The following is an 18,977-nucleotide window of genomic DNA, read 5'->3' on the forward strand; positions in this document are numbered from 1 at the left end:
TGCGTAAACACACCTGAGGTTAGTTATCGTCTCATGCAATGTGTGTATGGGGGCGACATGGCATTTTGGTCCAAACGCCTCCATTTTGGATAGGGTTGGAATATCTGGCATGAAGCAGATCCCCTCTTATAATGGCAAAACATGAGCTAATGAGAGAGTGAGTGATGATTATGCCACCAGGTACTCACATTTGGTTAAAAGCTTGTCCATTATATTTCAAAACGGTTCAGTCCACGCCATTCAGCTGTCCACTTCCAGGTTAGCGTGATGTGGGGACGCCGCCTCGCGAGATCGCGTCCTCACGAACTCGCGAGGCGGCGTCCCCACGCATCCATCTTGTCCTGTCATTATTCAAGGCCACCACAGGTCTGGGTTCAGCAGGAGTTGATTTTTTCTTGCTGACGTTTTATGCATGAGTGTGCAATATCAAGGCTCCTCCCTTTCTTTGTCTCAGAGCTGTTGTGTTTTGATTATACGCCTTCTCCGTTTATACAAGAAACACACATACATACACGCACTTCACAACATTCACCTCACAAGTCCTACCCTAGGTAGCCCTAGAACGATTATTTGGGAATTTACCTGTGGTACCATGAATAGACACGGCAGGTATTTTAGGCCTACAGATCTACGAGGATTGCAGGAGCGTACTCTGTAGCCCCTCACACATCAAACACTCCTCGAGCTATCTCTTATAACAATCAAAAATTGCATTGGAATTCCAGTGCGTATATTGGCTCAAAATATACTCTTCTGTGTCACCTCTCTTTAGAAGATAGTCCATATAAAATGGACGAACACGCATCCATACCAATACAAGCGTTATCACTGCCTAAATCCCTCCCTAGGTCTGCAAACTCCTCTCCTGATTTAATTCCCTCTTGCTTCACCCTTGCTCATGATGCTCTTCCCGGCACACCAGGGTCTGGTAACCCCGGGCAGGACACAATACACATCGGACAAGGATTTGGTGCTTTGAAACTATTACAATCCTGATTCAGTGCAGTACAAAAGCAGACTAACACAACATAACAAGGCATACGATTGGCGTATTGCTTCCGTTTACAATTCTCATTGCTCAAGTTCTGCATCTGGTTGCAGTTCCATTTTCATGATCACCGCTATGCAAGAGTTTTAAATTAATTCATTCAATGTTACTTTCTGACTACAGCCCACAAGGATGTAACAACCAACCACATATGTGCTTCACCCTCATTTGGTGTCAGTTGACATCTTTGAGATTGGAGCGTTGAGGCATGTTTACCATTCACCGTCAATATCATAGGCGGAGGTTTAAAGAAGCAAGAAAAATAGCTTCCGCCTGCAAGGTGATGGTAGAATAACCTTTCCGATAGGCACTGGCACATAAGAGTTGCTGACAAAGCAGCATCTTTCGAGTTAAAATGTGCATTTTCAATCTCCAAGCTATCAAACATTCTTGTACCACCTTTGCACCATTTGGAAAAGGTTAACACTTATTATGGAATTGCGTTTCTAATGCTGCACTGCATGGTGAAATCTGTGACTTTCCACTCGTCATCTGCCAGGATGGTTTTCTGTTGTAATTTAGAAGCCTCTTATAGACATAGCGCCTTTCTATTTGAATTTATGTTGGAACTTACTTCTGCATGTTGAAGCACAGCCTTGTTAACTGATTTCAAAGCGATACCCTGTGATTACTTCTTGGAGACAGGATTGCTGGATAATACATCCATGTCAAAAAATGCCTTTTCAATACGTGTTTTCAGGAATTTTCTCTCTATCATATCTTCATTGTTAAAAACCTTTTTTGTAACAGATTTCCTTGTAGTGTCGCACAGCTGTGCCGTTGTGACAACTTTACCTTCCCAAAGGCCCTCTACTAAACAATCAATGAATTCTACTTGGCTTTTACATTAGAGCAAATCTGGTGGTGTTTATCTGCACTTCCCAAGATATTGGATCTCATTTTGCTCCTATACGTATTCTTTTTGCATTTCTATTTATAACATTTTAGCGTACAAGTGCCATAACTAATATAGTGACAATTTACACAACAATAAGTCATTCAAGTATTATAACCAATATAATTAATATAGCATAAGAGAAAAAAAAGAACACACCAATATAGTGAACCAACCATCACTAGATTAATTTACAAAAATAAATTCCATCGAGTTATAGCATAAACAATTCTAACATTTCAAAGTTACAGCCTAGTCTAGCTCGGTGAATCCAGATTTACATGACAGACAGATACTAGACAAACAAATACCAACAAAAACACACACCCTTGCGTTCTGCTACACTACAATCAAGAGCATGACATCTCATGACCATAGTCCAATTTGAGGCTAACCATACAATTAATTAAATGTTGACCAAATATCATCGTATAAACGAGAATTTTCTTTATTTTTATACATGGCTTTCCCATAGCGAGAAAGGATGAGCAAATCATTTAGTCTATACGTAATTTGATGGCCGAGCCATGGTACGTTTGCACTCCGGCATAGCCAGGTCCCTGCTGCTGCAGTGGGATGCAAATATGCAGGGCAAAAGGAAGCGCACACGTGGAAGGAGGAGCGGAACGAGAGAGAGAGACTACTTGTAACAGGACAGATGGCACCTTGCATTACATTGGTGTATTTCTCCTGTAGTTGCATATTTGCATAGTGTTCTGCAATGTGTTTATAACCACTGTGTTTGTGCTCATTTCAAACTCTTACAGCATAAAGTAGTTTTTCAGTAGATTTCGATTTTTAAACTAATGCCTCCCTTTTTGGCATGGGCACAATAAACACAAATGAAATTCTATCTATAGCACTCTAGCTCTTGCATTTGTATGATGATGGTATCCAAGTGCATTACAACTAAATAACTTCATTGAAATGGTTGTACCTGAAACCGATAATAAACATTAATCATTAAAAAAAATGAAGATCTAAATATATAACACTACATATAACACTAATGCTGTAATTGTAATCAATACTATAAATATGGACGTTTAAGGGACACCATTGACTTTAAAGAAAATATTATTAGGACGACCTTTTAAGCCTGAGATTTTAGAAATTAAAATCTGTCCATAGCAGAGATATTGACGAATGTATGTACTTTGATGGCGGCCATCTTGAGGTTGTCATCAGCACTACACGCAAAGCACCATAGACTGACACCATGGAAATGATTCTTCTATGGCTGGTTTCTGATGTCATAAAACCAATCCCACCTTTCCTTCACCGAAACTATCCCAGGACATATGTTCCTGTCTTATCGCTCTTTACACGATACACACACAAAATACATTTGAAATGGTGAATCGAAATAGGAATTATTTATATTGGCAGTGGTTATCCAAAAACCTGGTGGAATGTCCCACCCAAAAACCTGGTTTCCCTATTGCAGAAACATTGGCTAAAATGTGCCTACGCTTCTCTCCTGGCACCAATCTATTACTCTTATCAGATGGGTGAAAACTTGCTGGGGTCTGCATCGTTTGTCTCTTGCGAGACGTCTGCATTGAGCTACAGCCCCTCCCCACCTTTTATCAGCTAGACCATTATAAGACACTGGAAGGTAATTTTCCTTATGGCATAAAGTAAAAAGCGTGCATAAAACATGTATGCATGCTTGATCCATTCTGCCATATTTTCATTGATTTGTAAGGTGCAGCAGGGGCACAGAGTGGAATTACTGCTACTGCCACCCCATCCGCTCTGCCATACAAATCTGCAACCATTGGTGCCAGCATATAGTTATGATGCTGGTGATAAAAACACCCTGTTTTTTACACCTGTTAAAAGCAAGCAGATGCAATAAGTGTCCATTGTAAATTCTGCATGCCATGCGTAAATGTCAGGCAGCATTTACAACATTTGCACTACGAACAGCAAAATGAAGGAGTAGAGGCGATTTTCGTCTGTTCTGCCTCCTTTTTGCAATTCGCAGTGCAATTGGTGAAAAAAATCAGAAGGGGACCTTCTTGCATGTGTAATTTTGGGATTTTTTAAAAGGACCTCCAAAGTGTATGTCAAAGTATTTCTCTACCAGTTCAGCATTTGGGAGAGCATTGGCCGTTTTTTCATACTTGCTTTCCACTTCTGTCTTAAATGGCAGCCATTTTCTTTTTCTTCCAAGAAGACATATCTTTGATGGGTTTTAATTTGATAGATTTTGTCCTTCAAAAAAGATTTTGGTTTTTGGCTTTGGCTATCAATGAAACTAGAATCTGACAAAGTTGCAACAATCTGATAGGTGCATCAGTTTGTGTTTCATACCAAACTCAGGCGGCACTGTCCCATTTGTTAAGACGCTGCGCGCAACTTGAATGTCCTGGATAAGTGGGGAATTTTGTGGCTTGGCTAATTTTCACTAGAATAACAAAACCTTAAGTAGCATTAGTGACTACCAACAAATATTTGTAAGGGTAAAAAAAGTCTTTCAACGTGAACGCATAATGAAATTGTAATTTCCAAAACAAATAAAAACTATATTTTGACATCAGTTTCAGTAGAATAGAATGAAATAACTTGTCAGTGGTCCCTTAACTGAGTTGTTGAGATACTGGAGAAAAGTTCAACGAGTTTGGAAAGTTTTAGAATAGACTGTCTTCTTGCAACAAAGTGTTGTATTGATATTAAAGAATTGTTAAAAGGGCACTTTTTAAAATACATTTAGTCCATCGCTACTGCTAAGTGCCGATACTGCTGGCCTCTGGGCTCTGCTTCTTGACGGTATCACTTAACTCTTTCTCTAATAACTCTTGCGTACCCCACGCGAACTGCAAAGATGCCAGGGCTGTATACACATAGCCACTAACTGGCTTAATCTACAAATGTTTGTTTTTTACTGTAAATTTAACAATACAATGTGCAGTATTGCAAAGTGATCCCCATTATCCTTTAGCCCTATGGATTGTTGGTTGTGTATCACATGTCATATTGGAACTAATTACTTTCCACAGGAAAACCAAAGGAGAAGAAAACTGACGAGACACAGGATGCCCCTTCTAGAGAAGAATCAGTAAAAGAGACGATCAAGGAACCAAAGATAGAGGTCACGCCGGAGGAGGAAGAAGCCAGTGATATCAGTGGTCCTGTCACTGTCGAAAATACTGAGCCGGATATCGTCATTAGGCCAGCGAGTCAAAGTTCCACTGCTTCGAGTACTCCATCTGAGGATCCTCAGCCCATGGAGGAGCTTCTTCTTCCTTCACAGGAGAATAAGCTGGTCTCAGAGGAGAGCCTTGAAGAAACTGTTCCTCAAACTCAAGCACCCGTGAAGGGGCGCAAGGCCTCTGCTCACCCAAGTATCGCAGTAAGCCACTTGTCAGAAGATTACCCCGCTAGCGATGTTTCAGAGGTAAGGATTCTGCCAACTGAGGAATGTGTAGAATTGGGAGACAGTTCCTTTACCTCTATCTTAGGAGTCTGCAAACTTTGGCTCTCCAGACATGTTGGACTAAAACTCCAACCAGCCCTCAACAGAAATAATCAATAACCAGATATCCTGGGAGTTGTAGTCTGAAACAGCTGGAGAGCTAAATGATGCAGACCCTCGCTCAATCGGGTCAAGGAAGCACATCAAAGTCAGATCCCAAAAGATCTTAGAAAAAAAATGAAGGGTACCCCAACATTCTCTCAATGGTAGAGCGATAAAGGGCAAGAAAGAAAGCTCTGCCATTGTTCTGATTATTGAAGGAAATGCCTCTTAACTAATCATCTCCCCAAAACAGATGTTTTGAATGACAGAATTTATTGTCGATCAAAATTGTTGATTAGACAAGAATCTTGATGACTGTGCAATGGTTTAAAAGCGTTTAAAAACAAAGGTGTGATACGCGGGCTGTATGCGAACAAACATGTTAGAAAAGTATAAGAGAAAACATGCAACCCCATTACTAAGCATATCAGCACAATGAAAAATGTCCACATGTTTCATCTCTGTAACTCAACGTGGGGTCTCTTCCTCAAGACTAGAACAATGAATATGCAGAAGTACATATTCCCAATTTCATTAACAATTTTCACATGCAGGAATTCTGTAACTGCATAAAAGAATTTAAATCATAGCTTGCTTTCATGATTAAAAATATTGCAACAAGATCAAGGGTAACTACTAAAATTGGCCAAGCTGCATGCTTTTTCCAGTAACTGGAACAAGTTAAAAAGCATGGATAAAGTAGTCAAATTCAGCAGAGTTATAATCAAAAATGATGCAAGGCTTGACATGTAAACATTCACTGTAATAACTTAAGAGGCTGCAAGCCGCCCCGTTTCTTGCCCCGGGCTGATTGGGCGACGGCCCCGGGCGCAGAGCTAAAGAGCTCAGGAGGGGGGCGCAGTAAGGGGCCCACCCAGAAAGGTGTTTCTGACCTTGCCGGACAACCGATGAAACAGCCTGCTGTGCTGGTGTGTGCGCCTGTGTGATGTGCGGGCTGGCTGCTCTCTGCCTACTGCTATGCGTTGGAATATGCAAACAAAGGAATGCATATTCCAAACGCAGCGTGTGAGATGCTCTGGAGTCACACACCCCGTGCCCCTCATTCTTTGTGCTGACAGCCTTTCAAGTGGGGCAATTTATAAGTGATGGCTCACTTGACGAGCCATTGTTTTTACACAGTGTGCGCTCAACATTTCAGTGTTAAGAACTGAACATGGGGCATTTTTATTCACCAGGCCTGCACAAGTATCATTTAGCTGACCAAACTTATGCATTCTTTAAAGAGAATTAAAATGCCACATAGAAACATTTAAAAACATTTTTCTTGATTTTCATGTCTCTTTATTTGACACAACAAAACGTGTTTTTTTAAATATTACTTTTTAGTTACAAATTGCGCATCCCTGGGAAGGTTAACTGTCATTTTCTTGCTTAAGTATTCTGGTGGCTGCTTTGGGACATGGACTAAATGCATCCGCTCAGCATCAAATGTCTTTTCATTTTCTAAACAAGCCACTGCCTAGCGCGCACCCCAGATGGCACTGTAATGTCACTTGGCACCTTGATTAGGAAAGCAGGGTTCATTGTGTCACTGTGCAGGCCATGTGTTGGTAGTCTTCATGACCATCAGTCTGGCTTCAGAGCTGCCAGAAGCACGGAAACTGCTCTCCTGAACATCCGTGAGGACCTGCTCTCGAACCTTGACTCTAACATTCCATGTGTTCTCATTTTGCTTGATCTCTCTTCTGCCTTTGATACTGTCAACCATACCATCCTGCTCAACCGTCTCCGTGATAACCTCGGTATCACTGGTCAGGCTCTGGCGTGGCTGACCTCTTTCCTCTCAAATCGACCCTCCCAGGTCCAACTGGGGTCTTTCCTCTCTGACATCTTCTTCTCTACCTGTGGTGTCCCCCAGGGATCTAACCTCTCTCCCTGGCTGTTCAACCAGTATCTGGCACTTCTCGCCCACCACATCGCCGCTCTCTGCCCCTACTTTCAGTGCTATGCGGATGATACCCAACTCATTTTCAGGCTACCCTCGGCCTCCTCTTCTCCTTCCCTCATCTCTGACTGTCTTTCTGCTATCCAGGAATGGTGTGCCGCCAACGACCTCTGCCTTAATGCCAGTAAGACTGAGATTCTACTCATCGGCACTCCCACTCCCTCCTTCCCTGCTGCTCTCTGGCCGGCCTCTCTGGGCCCTTTTCCTACTCCTACCTGCAAGGCAAAAAACCTTGGGGTCATCTTCGACTCCACACTCTCCTTCTCTCCTCACATATTCGACGTATCTAAGAAGTCACACTACCAGCTACACCTCCTCAGAGGTATCCTTCCTTTCCTCTCCTTCCCCCAGAAGCTCACTGTCTCTAGAGCCCTGGTTCTCTCTAAGCTGGACTACTGTAACAGCCTCTATCTTAATCTGCCCGCCTCTACTCTCCTCCCTTTGCAACTCATCCAGAACAGGACTGCAAGACTTGTCCTTGGCCTCAAGCCCAGGGACCGTATCTCTCCAGGACTGAAATCACTACACTGGCTCCCAGTGACTGCGAGGATCAAGTTCAAAACCCTCTGCATTGTCCACAAGGCCGTCTGGGGCCTTGGGCCAAAATACCTTCAACTCTCTCTTCCTAAATATCTTCCTTCTCGAGCTCTTCGCTCATCCGCCTCCAACTCCCTCAGGGTCAGCCGCTTCTCCAAACAACGAGTTGGGGGCAGATCTCTTTCCACTGCAGGGGCCTCCTTCTGGAACAGCCTTCCTACCTCCCTGAAACTTGAGGAGAACCACCTCCGGTTCCGGAAGCACCTCAAAACCTTCCTCTTTGCCTCCGCTTTCTCTCCCCCTCTCCCCTGCTAATACTACTGAAACTGCACTGAATCTGCAACTGGGCCATTCACCGTTCTCGGCCCAGCCACTCTCCCCTGCACTGCCTCCACGGCAACCCCTGCACTACGGGACTGTGTCTGTATCCATACAGCCCCCCTTCCCAGCACTTGTTTGCACTTACCTCGCACTTGCCACCAGCTGGCCCTTGTTATTTATCCTGTATGCTTATAACCCTGTACTGCACTTTCCCCTCTCCCTTTCCCCCATGCACTTTTCCCTTCCCCTCTACCCTTGCACTTGCGCGATCTGAATGACACCTGGCCTAGTAAGATCGTTGTCTGTCTCCCCTTGTTCCCCCCCCCCTGCCTCGTCGCGCCTTGAAACACTTGTGTATAGGCGCGTTACAAATGCCATATCATATCATATCATATCATAGACCGTGGCAAATCAATGCTGTGATATGTTTGCAGCAATGATTTGTGCGCTACACAAGTCGCCACCCTGTTGGTTAATGGTGTCTATATGGTGCTCCCTTATGTAACAGAACAGTTGCCTGTTGTTGTCTGATGTGCCCAATGTCCATACAAGAGCACACTGGGATGTTTTATGTATGTGGTTCTGACGAGCATGCCATACTGTGCCTGCACTTAAACACATAAAGCAAAGAAGTTGCCTCAAATTACATCCACAAGTCCACACTATGATTTTCACTAGCTGCAGGCCAGCGCTAAGAGACGCTAATGCCAGCTCTGTTAGATAAAGCATGGATCTGCTCTTTTTTTGCTGAAATAACCCCTGAGGCCTGTGTAATAGTGAGGAGGTAGTGGCTGAGGAACTGTGGACCCTTTACCATGCATTAGAAGCCAGTTTTGTTTAAAACGGTTCATCAGCTTATTACTGGTGAGGCTCAAGTTTGTAAGAGGTACAATCCTTTCTGTGTATCCTTTCTGTGCATTGTTTATTGGGTCTCTCTTGTGCGGTATCCTGTCCTGTCTGTAGATATACTTCCCTAAAGATGTTTCTGTATTGGGATTGGGCATGCCCACAGTGAGACCCAGCCCTTCCTCGTCTAAAATTCTTCAGAAACAAGAAGCAAAAGAGCCCTTGTACCGCATTTGGGTGGTTGATGTTGCAGCCATTTAATACTCACATCCAAAAATGGAAGCTGTCCAAATGAGCATGTATGGTTCATGATTACAACAATTTTATTGTTAGGGTGAGTATTGTGAACCGTGATGTGAGCACCAAGCCATGCATCAGTTATGCATTTAGAGATTCGCACATACAATCCTTTTATCACAGATTTGCTTATCAAATGTAGAGATCTCTGATCACTGTTATAGTCCTCAAATGCTCTGTGATTTAATGCAAAGTATACAGGAATCCTCATTGGTGCTATTTGTCCCATTTCCCACTCTCAGAGAGGTATTTTGAAAGAGTACAATAAGAGTGTACCAGACTGTCCCATCTCGGAATGATAACTTCTATCAGAAAATAATTCTTATGGTTAGTCTAGTATTCCCTCTTGCGAAATACAAGTGAGGTTGTACGAACAGAACACCTGCAACACAGTGCCAGTGGTCAGTGAGCCCTCAGACCTCGATAGACTGATCACACCGCAGTGTGCTAGTACGGACAGTTTGAAACTGCATTCAGGCAAGGCCTTTCCATAAGAGAAGGTGACAGAAAAACCATATACTTGGGCAGCAACAGCTGTGTTTTCACATTAGAATTCTTCTGTGAAGTACTTGAATTACAATGTAATGAAACTATATTCATCTATATAGAAATTAATTATTGATATTGAGGAGGGGTTTTGTCGCACGACAGAGGTGTAGTTTGGGAGTGATGTGAGCCAGTAGGGGGGAGAGGGGGTGCATTCTGATGTTATGCCTTGGGCAGCAAGTTGGCTAGAAACTGCCCTGGCTGCAAGCACATGTGAAGATAAGCAATTACTAGCTTAAAAAGACCAGAACGGGAAGAGAGATGGGATGGGTGTAAATCCCAGAGCAAGAAAGCGGCTAAACTACCCAAAAATAGCTCTAGACAACACAAAGATATTTATGACTCTAAAGTGAGGAACACAAGCTAAAAAGTCTTACCATCCTGTTGCAATTAGATGCTCTGACTGACAAAATGACACCCAAAGACAGGCTCAACGCGCTATGAATAAGTGCAGGATTTCTTTCTCTGAAAAACCCCTTCGGATCAATCGTCTATTGAGGTTGGAGCTTCTGCTTGATGACCACCCCCCCCACCTCCCAAAAAATGCCTTTGTCTTGTGAAATAAGTATGGTGTCCTGAGGTTTCCCGGATCACCAAATAGCAGAAACCCACCCCCATGTCCCACTACTGCCCTGCTGCTTAGGATGTGGTAGCAACCGGCCAGCGGCAGGGCACGCCAATACTAGGAAGCCACCTGCGGCCCCATTAGCAGAGCATCTAATTGACACTAAAAGCAGCACATCCGCCCAATTGTACGTGCTGGGAGGCAACAAAATGGCGCTGTAGCCGAGGCAGCCTGAGTCCTTGAAGTGGCCTTGTGTAACACTGGCCTGGCATAGCAACAATCAAAGCAACCAGAGGGAGTATAATGTTGGCGTTGCCAGGCGACTCGGTGTCATGAAAGACCACGCCCCAGCCCTGGGTTTTCATTTCTCCATCAATTACATCCTAGGAGCTTTAACGTCGCTAGATTCACTTGAGCACAACGGATTAAAGTAAACGCAAGGTCCAGGAAGGAAACATGGTGTGACCGGAGACATGTAGTTATAGGGTAACTTTACTCCCTGTGGTTCACTTAGGTCCATGCATCAGAAGAAAACATGAACGAAAGCTCTACAACACGGCTGCCAAGTGGCCCCATTTCACGAGGCATATGTCAACCAGTCCTGTTCTTGCACATTGCATTCTGAACCTTATAGTTTCATTTTCCCGTTGGAAATATGGGCCTAAAAGTCCCAGCATGCACTGGGCAAAACTCAAAGCATGAAGCCTGTTGGCAGCTATGTACTCGCTATTCAGGTGCCTGCCTGGAGGCTAGTTTAAATTAAATCCAAACTTTACTCTTGAGCTGACAAAACACAATTAAAAGGATAAGAAGGCCTCCTCTGGGAAAACTCTCACCAGGAGGAAAAATACAGTAAAAAATCAGAAGAAAATGCTGAAAAAGCATGTCATTTTGAAGTCACTTCTCATATAGCACTCTTACAAACATTGGGCCTCATTATGAGTTTGGCGGTAGCCATGGAGCCATTAGCTATTATTTCCATGGCTGCCGCCAAACCGGGCTCCTTTACCGGGTTCCCAGAATGAGGAATTACCGGGCCATTCCGAGTTCGGAGGGCCCGTTAATTCCTCTCTCTGGGAACCCGGGCCCGGACCTTCCCCATTCCCATCTGAGCCCCCACAGGGCTCAATGGGAATGGGCGAGGGAGCTAAAAGGCCGATTATGACCGGCCCCTTGTTAGCTCCCTCTTCCCCTCGCGGGACCCGGTAACGACGCCTGGTTTGACCAGGCGTTCCTTACCGGGTCCCACGAGGGGACCTTGTAATCATGCGGAATGGTGTTAACAGGTCCGCACCCATTAGCGGGACCCGTTAACCCATTCCACACAGGCCGTAATGAGGCCCGTTGGCTGTTATGCCCGTTGTACCACGTGTTAACATTATAGTTTCCACACAGTGAGTACAAAGGTTTTATTTGACAATATCTTCAGAAGCTACGCATTCAATCTTCTGGCATAAACTAGCACCTCCAGTAAGATACCTGAGAGGATTTGGTGACCCCCTTGCTGACCTCTGTAATGGAAAATGGTCCCATAGAGCGCGCATCAGCCAGCTGTGTTGACCTTGTGGCACTAATACAAAAAAAGGAAGAGGGGGCTGTGGGACAGCGGGAGATGCAGATAGGAAACCTGTGGTGTTAATAGATGAAGTCCCCAACACCTGGGTGCCAATCTACCTCTATGGGATTGGCAGATACTTGAGAATATGGTATCAGAAGGGGGCCCAAGGTCTGATAGACTACTGTGAGTTGGGTCTAGTTAGCCGCGGGGGTGGGGGGGAGTTAGTAGGTCCAGAGAGGCAAGCTAGCTAGGTCATAGCTTGATTATTGTTCATACTATAACAGCTAGGCCTGTGGGGCCTGTGGGGGCTGTGGGCGCTTTGTCTGTTTGGTGTATGGTGGTAGGAGATTTTAGCGATGGGAAATTAGTCATAGGTGCCCCTCTGCAACAACGAACATGGCTAAATGACCTGTTCTTTGGGAAGGTACACACTCGAGAGTCCGCAGCCACACTTAAGCTCACTGTACCTTTGACAGAAGGGAAATATCCATTTGCGTATCAGTCTTTGTCCCGCCCACAAGGGCAGTCCAGCACTGAAATACTATAGCAATTCTCTTAGCGATGTGTCCGTTAGTCAGGGAGAAGATGGTAGTAGACAAACAAACTGTACTATGGGGGCGGGGTGGGGGGCGTAATGTAACGTATCCACTAAAGTGCTGATCTGTAGTCAGCTCTGTGTAAATGATCCAAGGCTCACACTTTCACTGAAAATATATTAAGACAACCTAATGGTGCAAGTGCATTTGAGAAGTCTATCAAATATGGAAAAGTCAATTGCAGTAAGTAATTTTAAGTTTATAATTTCATAGGGGTGTTTTATTTCACAAACAAAACAACATAACCTTATAGAGATTTACTGGAGGAGAAATTGGAAAAACACACTTGTTTGAATTCTTCAAGGTTTTGGTTTAATTACTGCAAAACATTTTAATTCTTATAATAGAGCCATCAATTGCCAATTCATCGCTGATGAGTGTGTGGCAAGGTGGACCTACCTTTGACCTCGCCTTTCATACCGAGTGGCAGCTAGAACGAGCACCTTTTCATCCATTCACATCAAAGGTCGACGACAATTTGTCCCGAGGCCCACACCGACTCTCGACGGGTCCACTAATACAATTTGAGCGCAACCATAAGAAATCACCACAACATCCCTAGAGGGCGGCTAGGGCCATAAAAAAGGACCCCTATGCGCGGTGCTGTAAGGTACTTGGCACATAGATGAAAAGTTACCAAGAAATGGCAACATGGTCAAAGACGAAGGGGAACATAGTATATCCAGTACTGACAGTCTGAAGGACATGTCAGTTTCCCCAGAACAGATGAGCAAAATCCCAGAGGAGCGCAGCTGAAGGCTGTGCTCCACTGGAAAAAGTCAGGTTAGGCTAACCAAACAAAAGCAAAAAGTTGTGGGGGCCAGGGGGGCCATAAATGGAGGGAAAATTGCACCTAAGGGAAATCTTTCCTAACACCAGGGAATATTTACGCCATGCGATACATAGAAGTACTGAATGCGGCCAATTTTGATCAATTACCCCATGAATTGCTTTCTACGTATTCAATGCTCTAAATATCCTATATAATCCCAACTCATAATTGGGTGGTAATTTAACAATGGGAGGTAGTAAAAAAGAAAGTTGTTTTTTTACACTATTGCCACCATATTAAAAGAGACACTCTGTGGTTGGAGAATTTGACCCCAACACTCGGATGTTCTACTATTAATAAAGGGTCCTCCGTCCTGATCCTGTATGCCGGGCAATCATAGAATTAAGTGGACTTGCTTTTGAGCTAGGGGGACCAGAGCCTGGCCTTTCCATAGCCACAGCAATCATAAAGAGGTACCATTATGTGGGAACTCTTAAACCCCAATTGTGCATGTGGCCAGTGCGCTTCCACCTCCAATTGCTCTGGGGTTGTGTGTGGGTGCAGTGTCAGCATAGCTTTCTTCACAGTCCACTCCCCTCTAGTCTCACACCGGATTGTCTCTGCAGGGCAGGACATCGCGAGACAAACTGCGGGCAGAGCAGGCCGAGAAGCGGCGGCTGGAGGTGGAGAAGAAGCGGCGCGAGAAGGAGGAGCAGAAGAGGGCAGAGCAGGAGCAGCTGGAGCGTGAGGCGAGGATGAAGGAGGAGCTAGAACGGGAACAGCAGGGACGTGCCGAGGAGATGCGGTGAGTGCCGTGGGCAGGAGTGGAATGGTGCCTGTGGGCAGGGGTCAAGGGAGGGATCATGGGATACTACAAAGTGTATTTGTCTAAGTGTACCACAGCGTCTACCACATCTCCTTTTTATTAACCACTTTGGTCCACCTGTCAGTATTCTACTTGGGGGTCACCTTCCTGCCCTGTTTCCTTTTGTCACTTACCTGTACTCCACCTCCATCTGTAATCTGCCTGTGAACCACTGTATCTCTCACATGCCTGTGCCCTCCTCTGCCCGCTTCCCTTATCCTCACATCCCACAATCAGTGGTCAATACTTCATCTACATCTATGCTTGTCCGATGCCCCAACTTCCCCCATCTGTTTGTGACCCACCATCGTCTTTCCTTTCTTTACTACACATCCACCCAACCTGTGGAGGCCCTTTGCTCCAGCTAGCACCTGACTGTGCGACATCACTAACTATCAAGAGCCTCTGGAGACTATGCAAATGGAAGCAGTGCGTGGTGTAGATCTCAATAACATAAGATCACTTACCTGGACTCCACCTCTACCCATCACTTGCCTGTGTCCTACCACCTTTATTACCTGTCTGTGAACCACTTCCATCATCTATGTGTGCTCCACCTTTCTCCATTGCATGCCTGTTTCCCCTCGAACACCAAACTGGCATCAAGCGGTCTATAGCTGGCTTGTCTCGTCTCTCTATATCAGGCACTGGGAGTGTCCCCCCCCCCCCCTCGGAGGAACCCTTAGAGGTTGTGGTTGCTGCACACCAGCGTGAGCTAACACAGAAGGGATATGGGCAGCACTTGGTCTGAACGCTGGGGGTGGAAAGGTACTGCTGCCAAATAGCCTATTGAGGACCCACTCTTCTGCACACAACATAGTAGTGGTAAGTGTAGCACACAAGAATATACAACAGGGGAAGGGACAGTGGGGGTAAAATAGGGTGCTGCCAGTAACCAACCCTACTAAAAAGCCCACCCTTCTGCATACACCTCTCAAACTCTTAACTAAACAAAACCATACCTCTACAGCACAACAAACCACGCGCACTTCACTATACCACAGCAATGAAACAAACCACACATAGCCTCGCACAACAGCACATGATGGCTACCAATGGAAAAACACACCTAAGCTCAGCAAACGGTGTACACCGAACTAAAGCTGGAACAGTACATCAGAGCTCCCTTGCTCTTTCTCCCGCTCAATCCTACTAACTCACACCCCCTTTACCCTCTTACCATATAGATTTGCCAGAGTGCCGAGAGACCATGCAGGTGGTGACAGTGCACTGTATAAGAACCTTTAAGATAACTTATCACCAGTGTGTTCCACCTCTAACGCCTGCCTGTGTCCGAACTATCTATCTTCTCCTTGTATCCCACCCCTCTGTATCAGCTGCCCGTGACCTGTCTGTGCCCCATTTGCCACATGCCTGTGCTGTATCTCCATCTTCCCTGTGCCTGCACTCTAGCTCCACCACCATGTTTCTGGCCCTGCCTCGGGCCACCTTTCTTTGACCCACACCCATCATCTTGCCTGTGCTCTACCTCTCCCTCAAATGCATATGCTGTACATCTCTCTCTCACACGCGGTCGGCTGATATCGCTGCCCTTTATTCATTTATTTTATTTATTTATTGAACTTTTGTTAGGCACTTATACCACAAAATGGTGTTTCCAGGCGCCACAAGGCAAAAGTGGAGAGGGAGCAAGGGGAGAAAAATAACAGTGGCAAAAACAGTAAATATACAATCGTGATTCTACTAGGCCTTGTGACATTCGGACGTGCAAGTGCAGTGAAGTGAAGTGCAGGAGTGGAAGGGGGGGAGCTAGGTATGGACAAGTGCTACTGGGAGCTCGGGAGGGAAGTGCCAAGTTGAGCCAAGGGAGGTGGCCACTGGCAAAGTGCTAGGGCGGAAGAATCCAAAGGGTAGAATGCACAGGGGGGGGGTGCTGGTGTCAACTAGGTAGAGGGCCTGGTAACCTGCGAGGTTCGTGAAGGATCATACCGCCAGTCTCCTTGGCAGTGGGATGATTAGCAGGGGAGGGAAAGAGGTGGAGAGAAGCAGAGTTTTGAGAGGTTTCTGAAACTTAAGGAGGTCCAGTTCAAGTCTGAGAGGGGCAGGGAGGCTGTTCCACAGAGAGGCACCAGTCGAAGAGAGACCTGGCTTTATCGTAACAACACCACTATTCAGCACTCTCTGTTTGGAGAAGTGTTTAACAAGCAGAGAGTTGGGATTAGAGGAGCAGAGGGCTCTAGCAGGGAAGTATTTAGGGAGAGAAGGTTGGAGATAGCATTGTCCCAGGTGCCAGGAAGGCTTGTGGATGATGCAGAGGGTCTTGTATTTGCTCCTCACAGCCACCGGGAGCCAGTGGAGAGATTTTAGGGCTGGAGAGATACAGTGCCTGGGCTTGAGGCCAAGGGTAGGTCTTGCAGCCCTGTTCTGGATTAGCTGAAGGGGGCTTAGAGAGGAAAGGGAGAGATTGAGGAAGTTCCAGTAGTCCAGCCTACAGAGGACCAGGGCTCTGGAGAGACAGAGCTACTGAGGGAAGGTGAGGAAAGGGAGAATGCCTCTAAGGAAGTGAAGATGGAAGTGGGACTTCTTGGCAAGGCCCAAGATGTGAGGGGTGAAGGAGAGTGAGGAGTCGAAGATGATCCCAAAGTTCATGGATGACCTGTCTGTGCACTAGTGATGGCCAACCTGTGATACTTTGCCACCTGCCAAATGCATGAACTGCATCTCTGTTGCCTGCCTTACCTCTACTTTGGATTGGCCCAGTTTACATGGAAATACCATGAACCAACGCTCAGCTGACCAGCAAAGGACATTGCGAGACTGGGCTCATTGAGGTCGATCTCCATGCAATTTTTTAAATTGGATCCAACCAATACTGTCATTAACATAGAACCAGCCAGTACCCAAAACCTCATCCCAGGAGTAGGGGTGTGGGGGGAGGGGGGGACAGTATTATTCACATCAACATGTCCCCCATCCCTTTCATCTGAAAACCAAGACAAAGAAAACTTGCCGACAGAGGCCCAACCAAATACTCAAACACTGGAAAAACTATCCTTAGACCAACAGTCTCTCTCGCCTAACCAATGCCTCTCCTTCTAAACTACTCACATCCTCGCCCTCGCCTCTCTTCACCTTGCATTACTCATACAATCAACCCCTCAGACAGCAGCAAGCTGCTTACTTACAGACAACTTTATCGTAACAACACCAATGTTCAGCCCTCGAGCCCTATCACAACCGCCACACCAGCGTCTAACCACTTCCTCGAAGGCTGATCAATCTTGGGCTCTCCCTTCTGCAAGAAACATGCACACCCAAGGTTCTTTATTCAGGCCACTGCCCACATAGAATCACACTGGCACTCAGGGTTCAGGTACTTCCAGGCTGCAAGCATCAATACTAACGGTTTCACACCTGCCTGGCCCTCTGACTTGACATTACATTACGTTACATCTCCATGTGCTCCCCACCCTCCACTGTCATATCACATGTCTCTAACTCTCTAGTGCCATACCTCCAGCTATTACCTGCCTGGACTCCATTTCCAGCTAGCATGTTTCTGTGCTCCATCCCATCTATCACCCAAAGAGGCTACCCTTCACCTTTGACCCTGCCCATGCTACCCTTCACCTTTGAACCTGCCTGTGATCTACTTCCACTATCCCCTGCTTGTGTTTCATCTCAGTATATCACCTGTCTGGGCTCCACCTCCCTCTATCACTCAATTCAACTTCCCCTCCACCTTATACACCATCTGTGCCCAACGTCCATCTATCACCATCCTGCACTTGATCTTAATCTCTCACCTTCCTGTTCCCCACCTATAACCATGCATGCTTCCCCACCACCTATGACCATGCATACGTCCCACTTCCATCAATCACAGGGGTCGGCAAACCTGTTCCAGATGTTTTTCGACTACAACTGCCATCGGCCACAGCCAGCATAGTCAATGGTGAGGAATCATGGGAATTATAATGCAAAACATCTAGGAGAGCCGCAGGTTGCAGACCCCTGATCAATCATATGCCTGTGTTCCACCACCATCGCACCACCCACCTATATTTCAGGACATGGTGAGGATTCTGGGAAAGTCTGCTATGTTACTGAGACTTGCTCGGTCCTGCTGTCCTTTCAGATGGCCTGGCCTGCCAGAGAACATCCCTACATGGTTATAGGTCAGAACTGGCCTATTCAAGAAAGCCCTCCACGCCAACACAAAAGCGCTGCTACTAACACAAATAGATAAAAGGGCCATTCTCCTCAATCCTTTTCAGGCATTGTCCATCAAGATATACCGCTTGAAGCAATTAAAGAATTGCAAGTGAAAATGTGGCACTTTATCTGGTTGGGAAAACCTCTCAGAATATCCAGAATGGTGCTGACGCGATCCAGACAACAGTGGGAATAGCCATGCCAAATATCCATTAGTATTTGATGGCAACGCAGATATCAACAATACTGGACTGGGCTGACATCCAGACCAATCCAAAATAAAAGTAGGTAGAGCAGCTTGATCTTGCAGTTCCCCTTCATCACTCAGTGGCTTTCTCCCAAAGACCTCCCCTCAAAACAGTCCATGTGAACTTCAACTCAGGCCAACCTTTTCTACTGGGATATGGCTGTCGGGAAATGTGCTCTTTCCTCCTATCCTTCACCTCTATCTCTAGTTTCTTAGGAA

At 45.7% G+C, this 18,977-nt stretch overlaps 1 protein-coding gene across 2 annotated transcripts in view; it reads left to right on the plus strand.

Annotated features, from left to right (window-relative positions):
- KIAA2012 (KIAA2012 ortholog) overlaps positions 1-18,977 on the plus strand; it is a 427,155-nt gene that overhangs the window by 375,666 nt on the left and 32,512 nt on the right. For both annotated transcript variants that reach the window (XM_069615509.1, XM_069615508.1), the window contains 2 exons: positions 4,949-5,346; positions 14,097-14,275. In XM_069615509.1, coding sequence (XP_069471610.1) covers positions 4,949-5,346; positions 14,097-14,275 — 577 coding nt within the window. The remainder of the gene's footprint in view (positions 1-4,948; positions 5,347-14,096; positions 14,276-18,977) is intronic.

Source organism: Ambystoma mexicanum, chromosome 9 (assembly GCF_040938575.1).
Source record: "Ambystoma mexicanum isolate Mex_15411 chromosome 9, UKY_AmexF1_1, whole genome shotgun sequence".
Classification (NCBI taxonomy): domain Eukaryota; kingdom Metazoa; phylum Chordata; class Amphibia; order Caudata; family Ambystomatidae; genus Ambystoma; species Ambystoma mexicanum.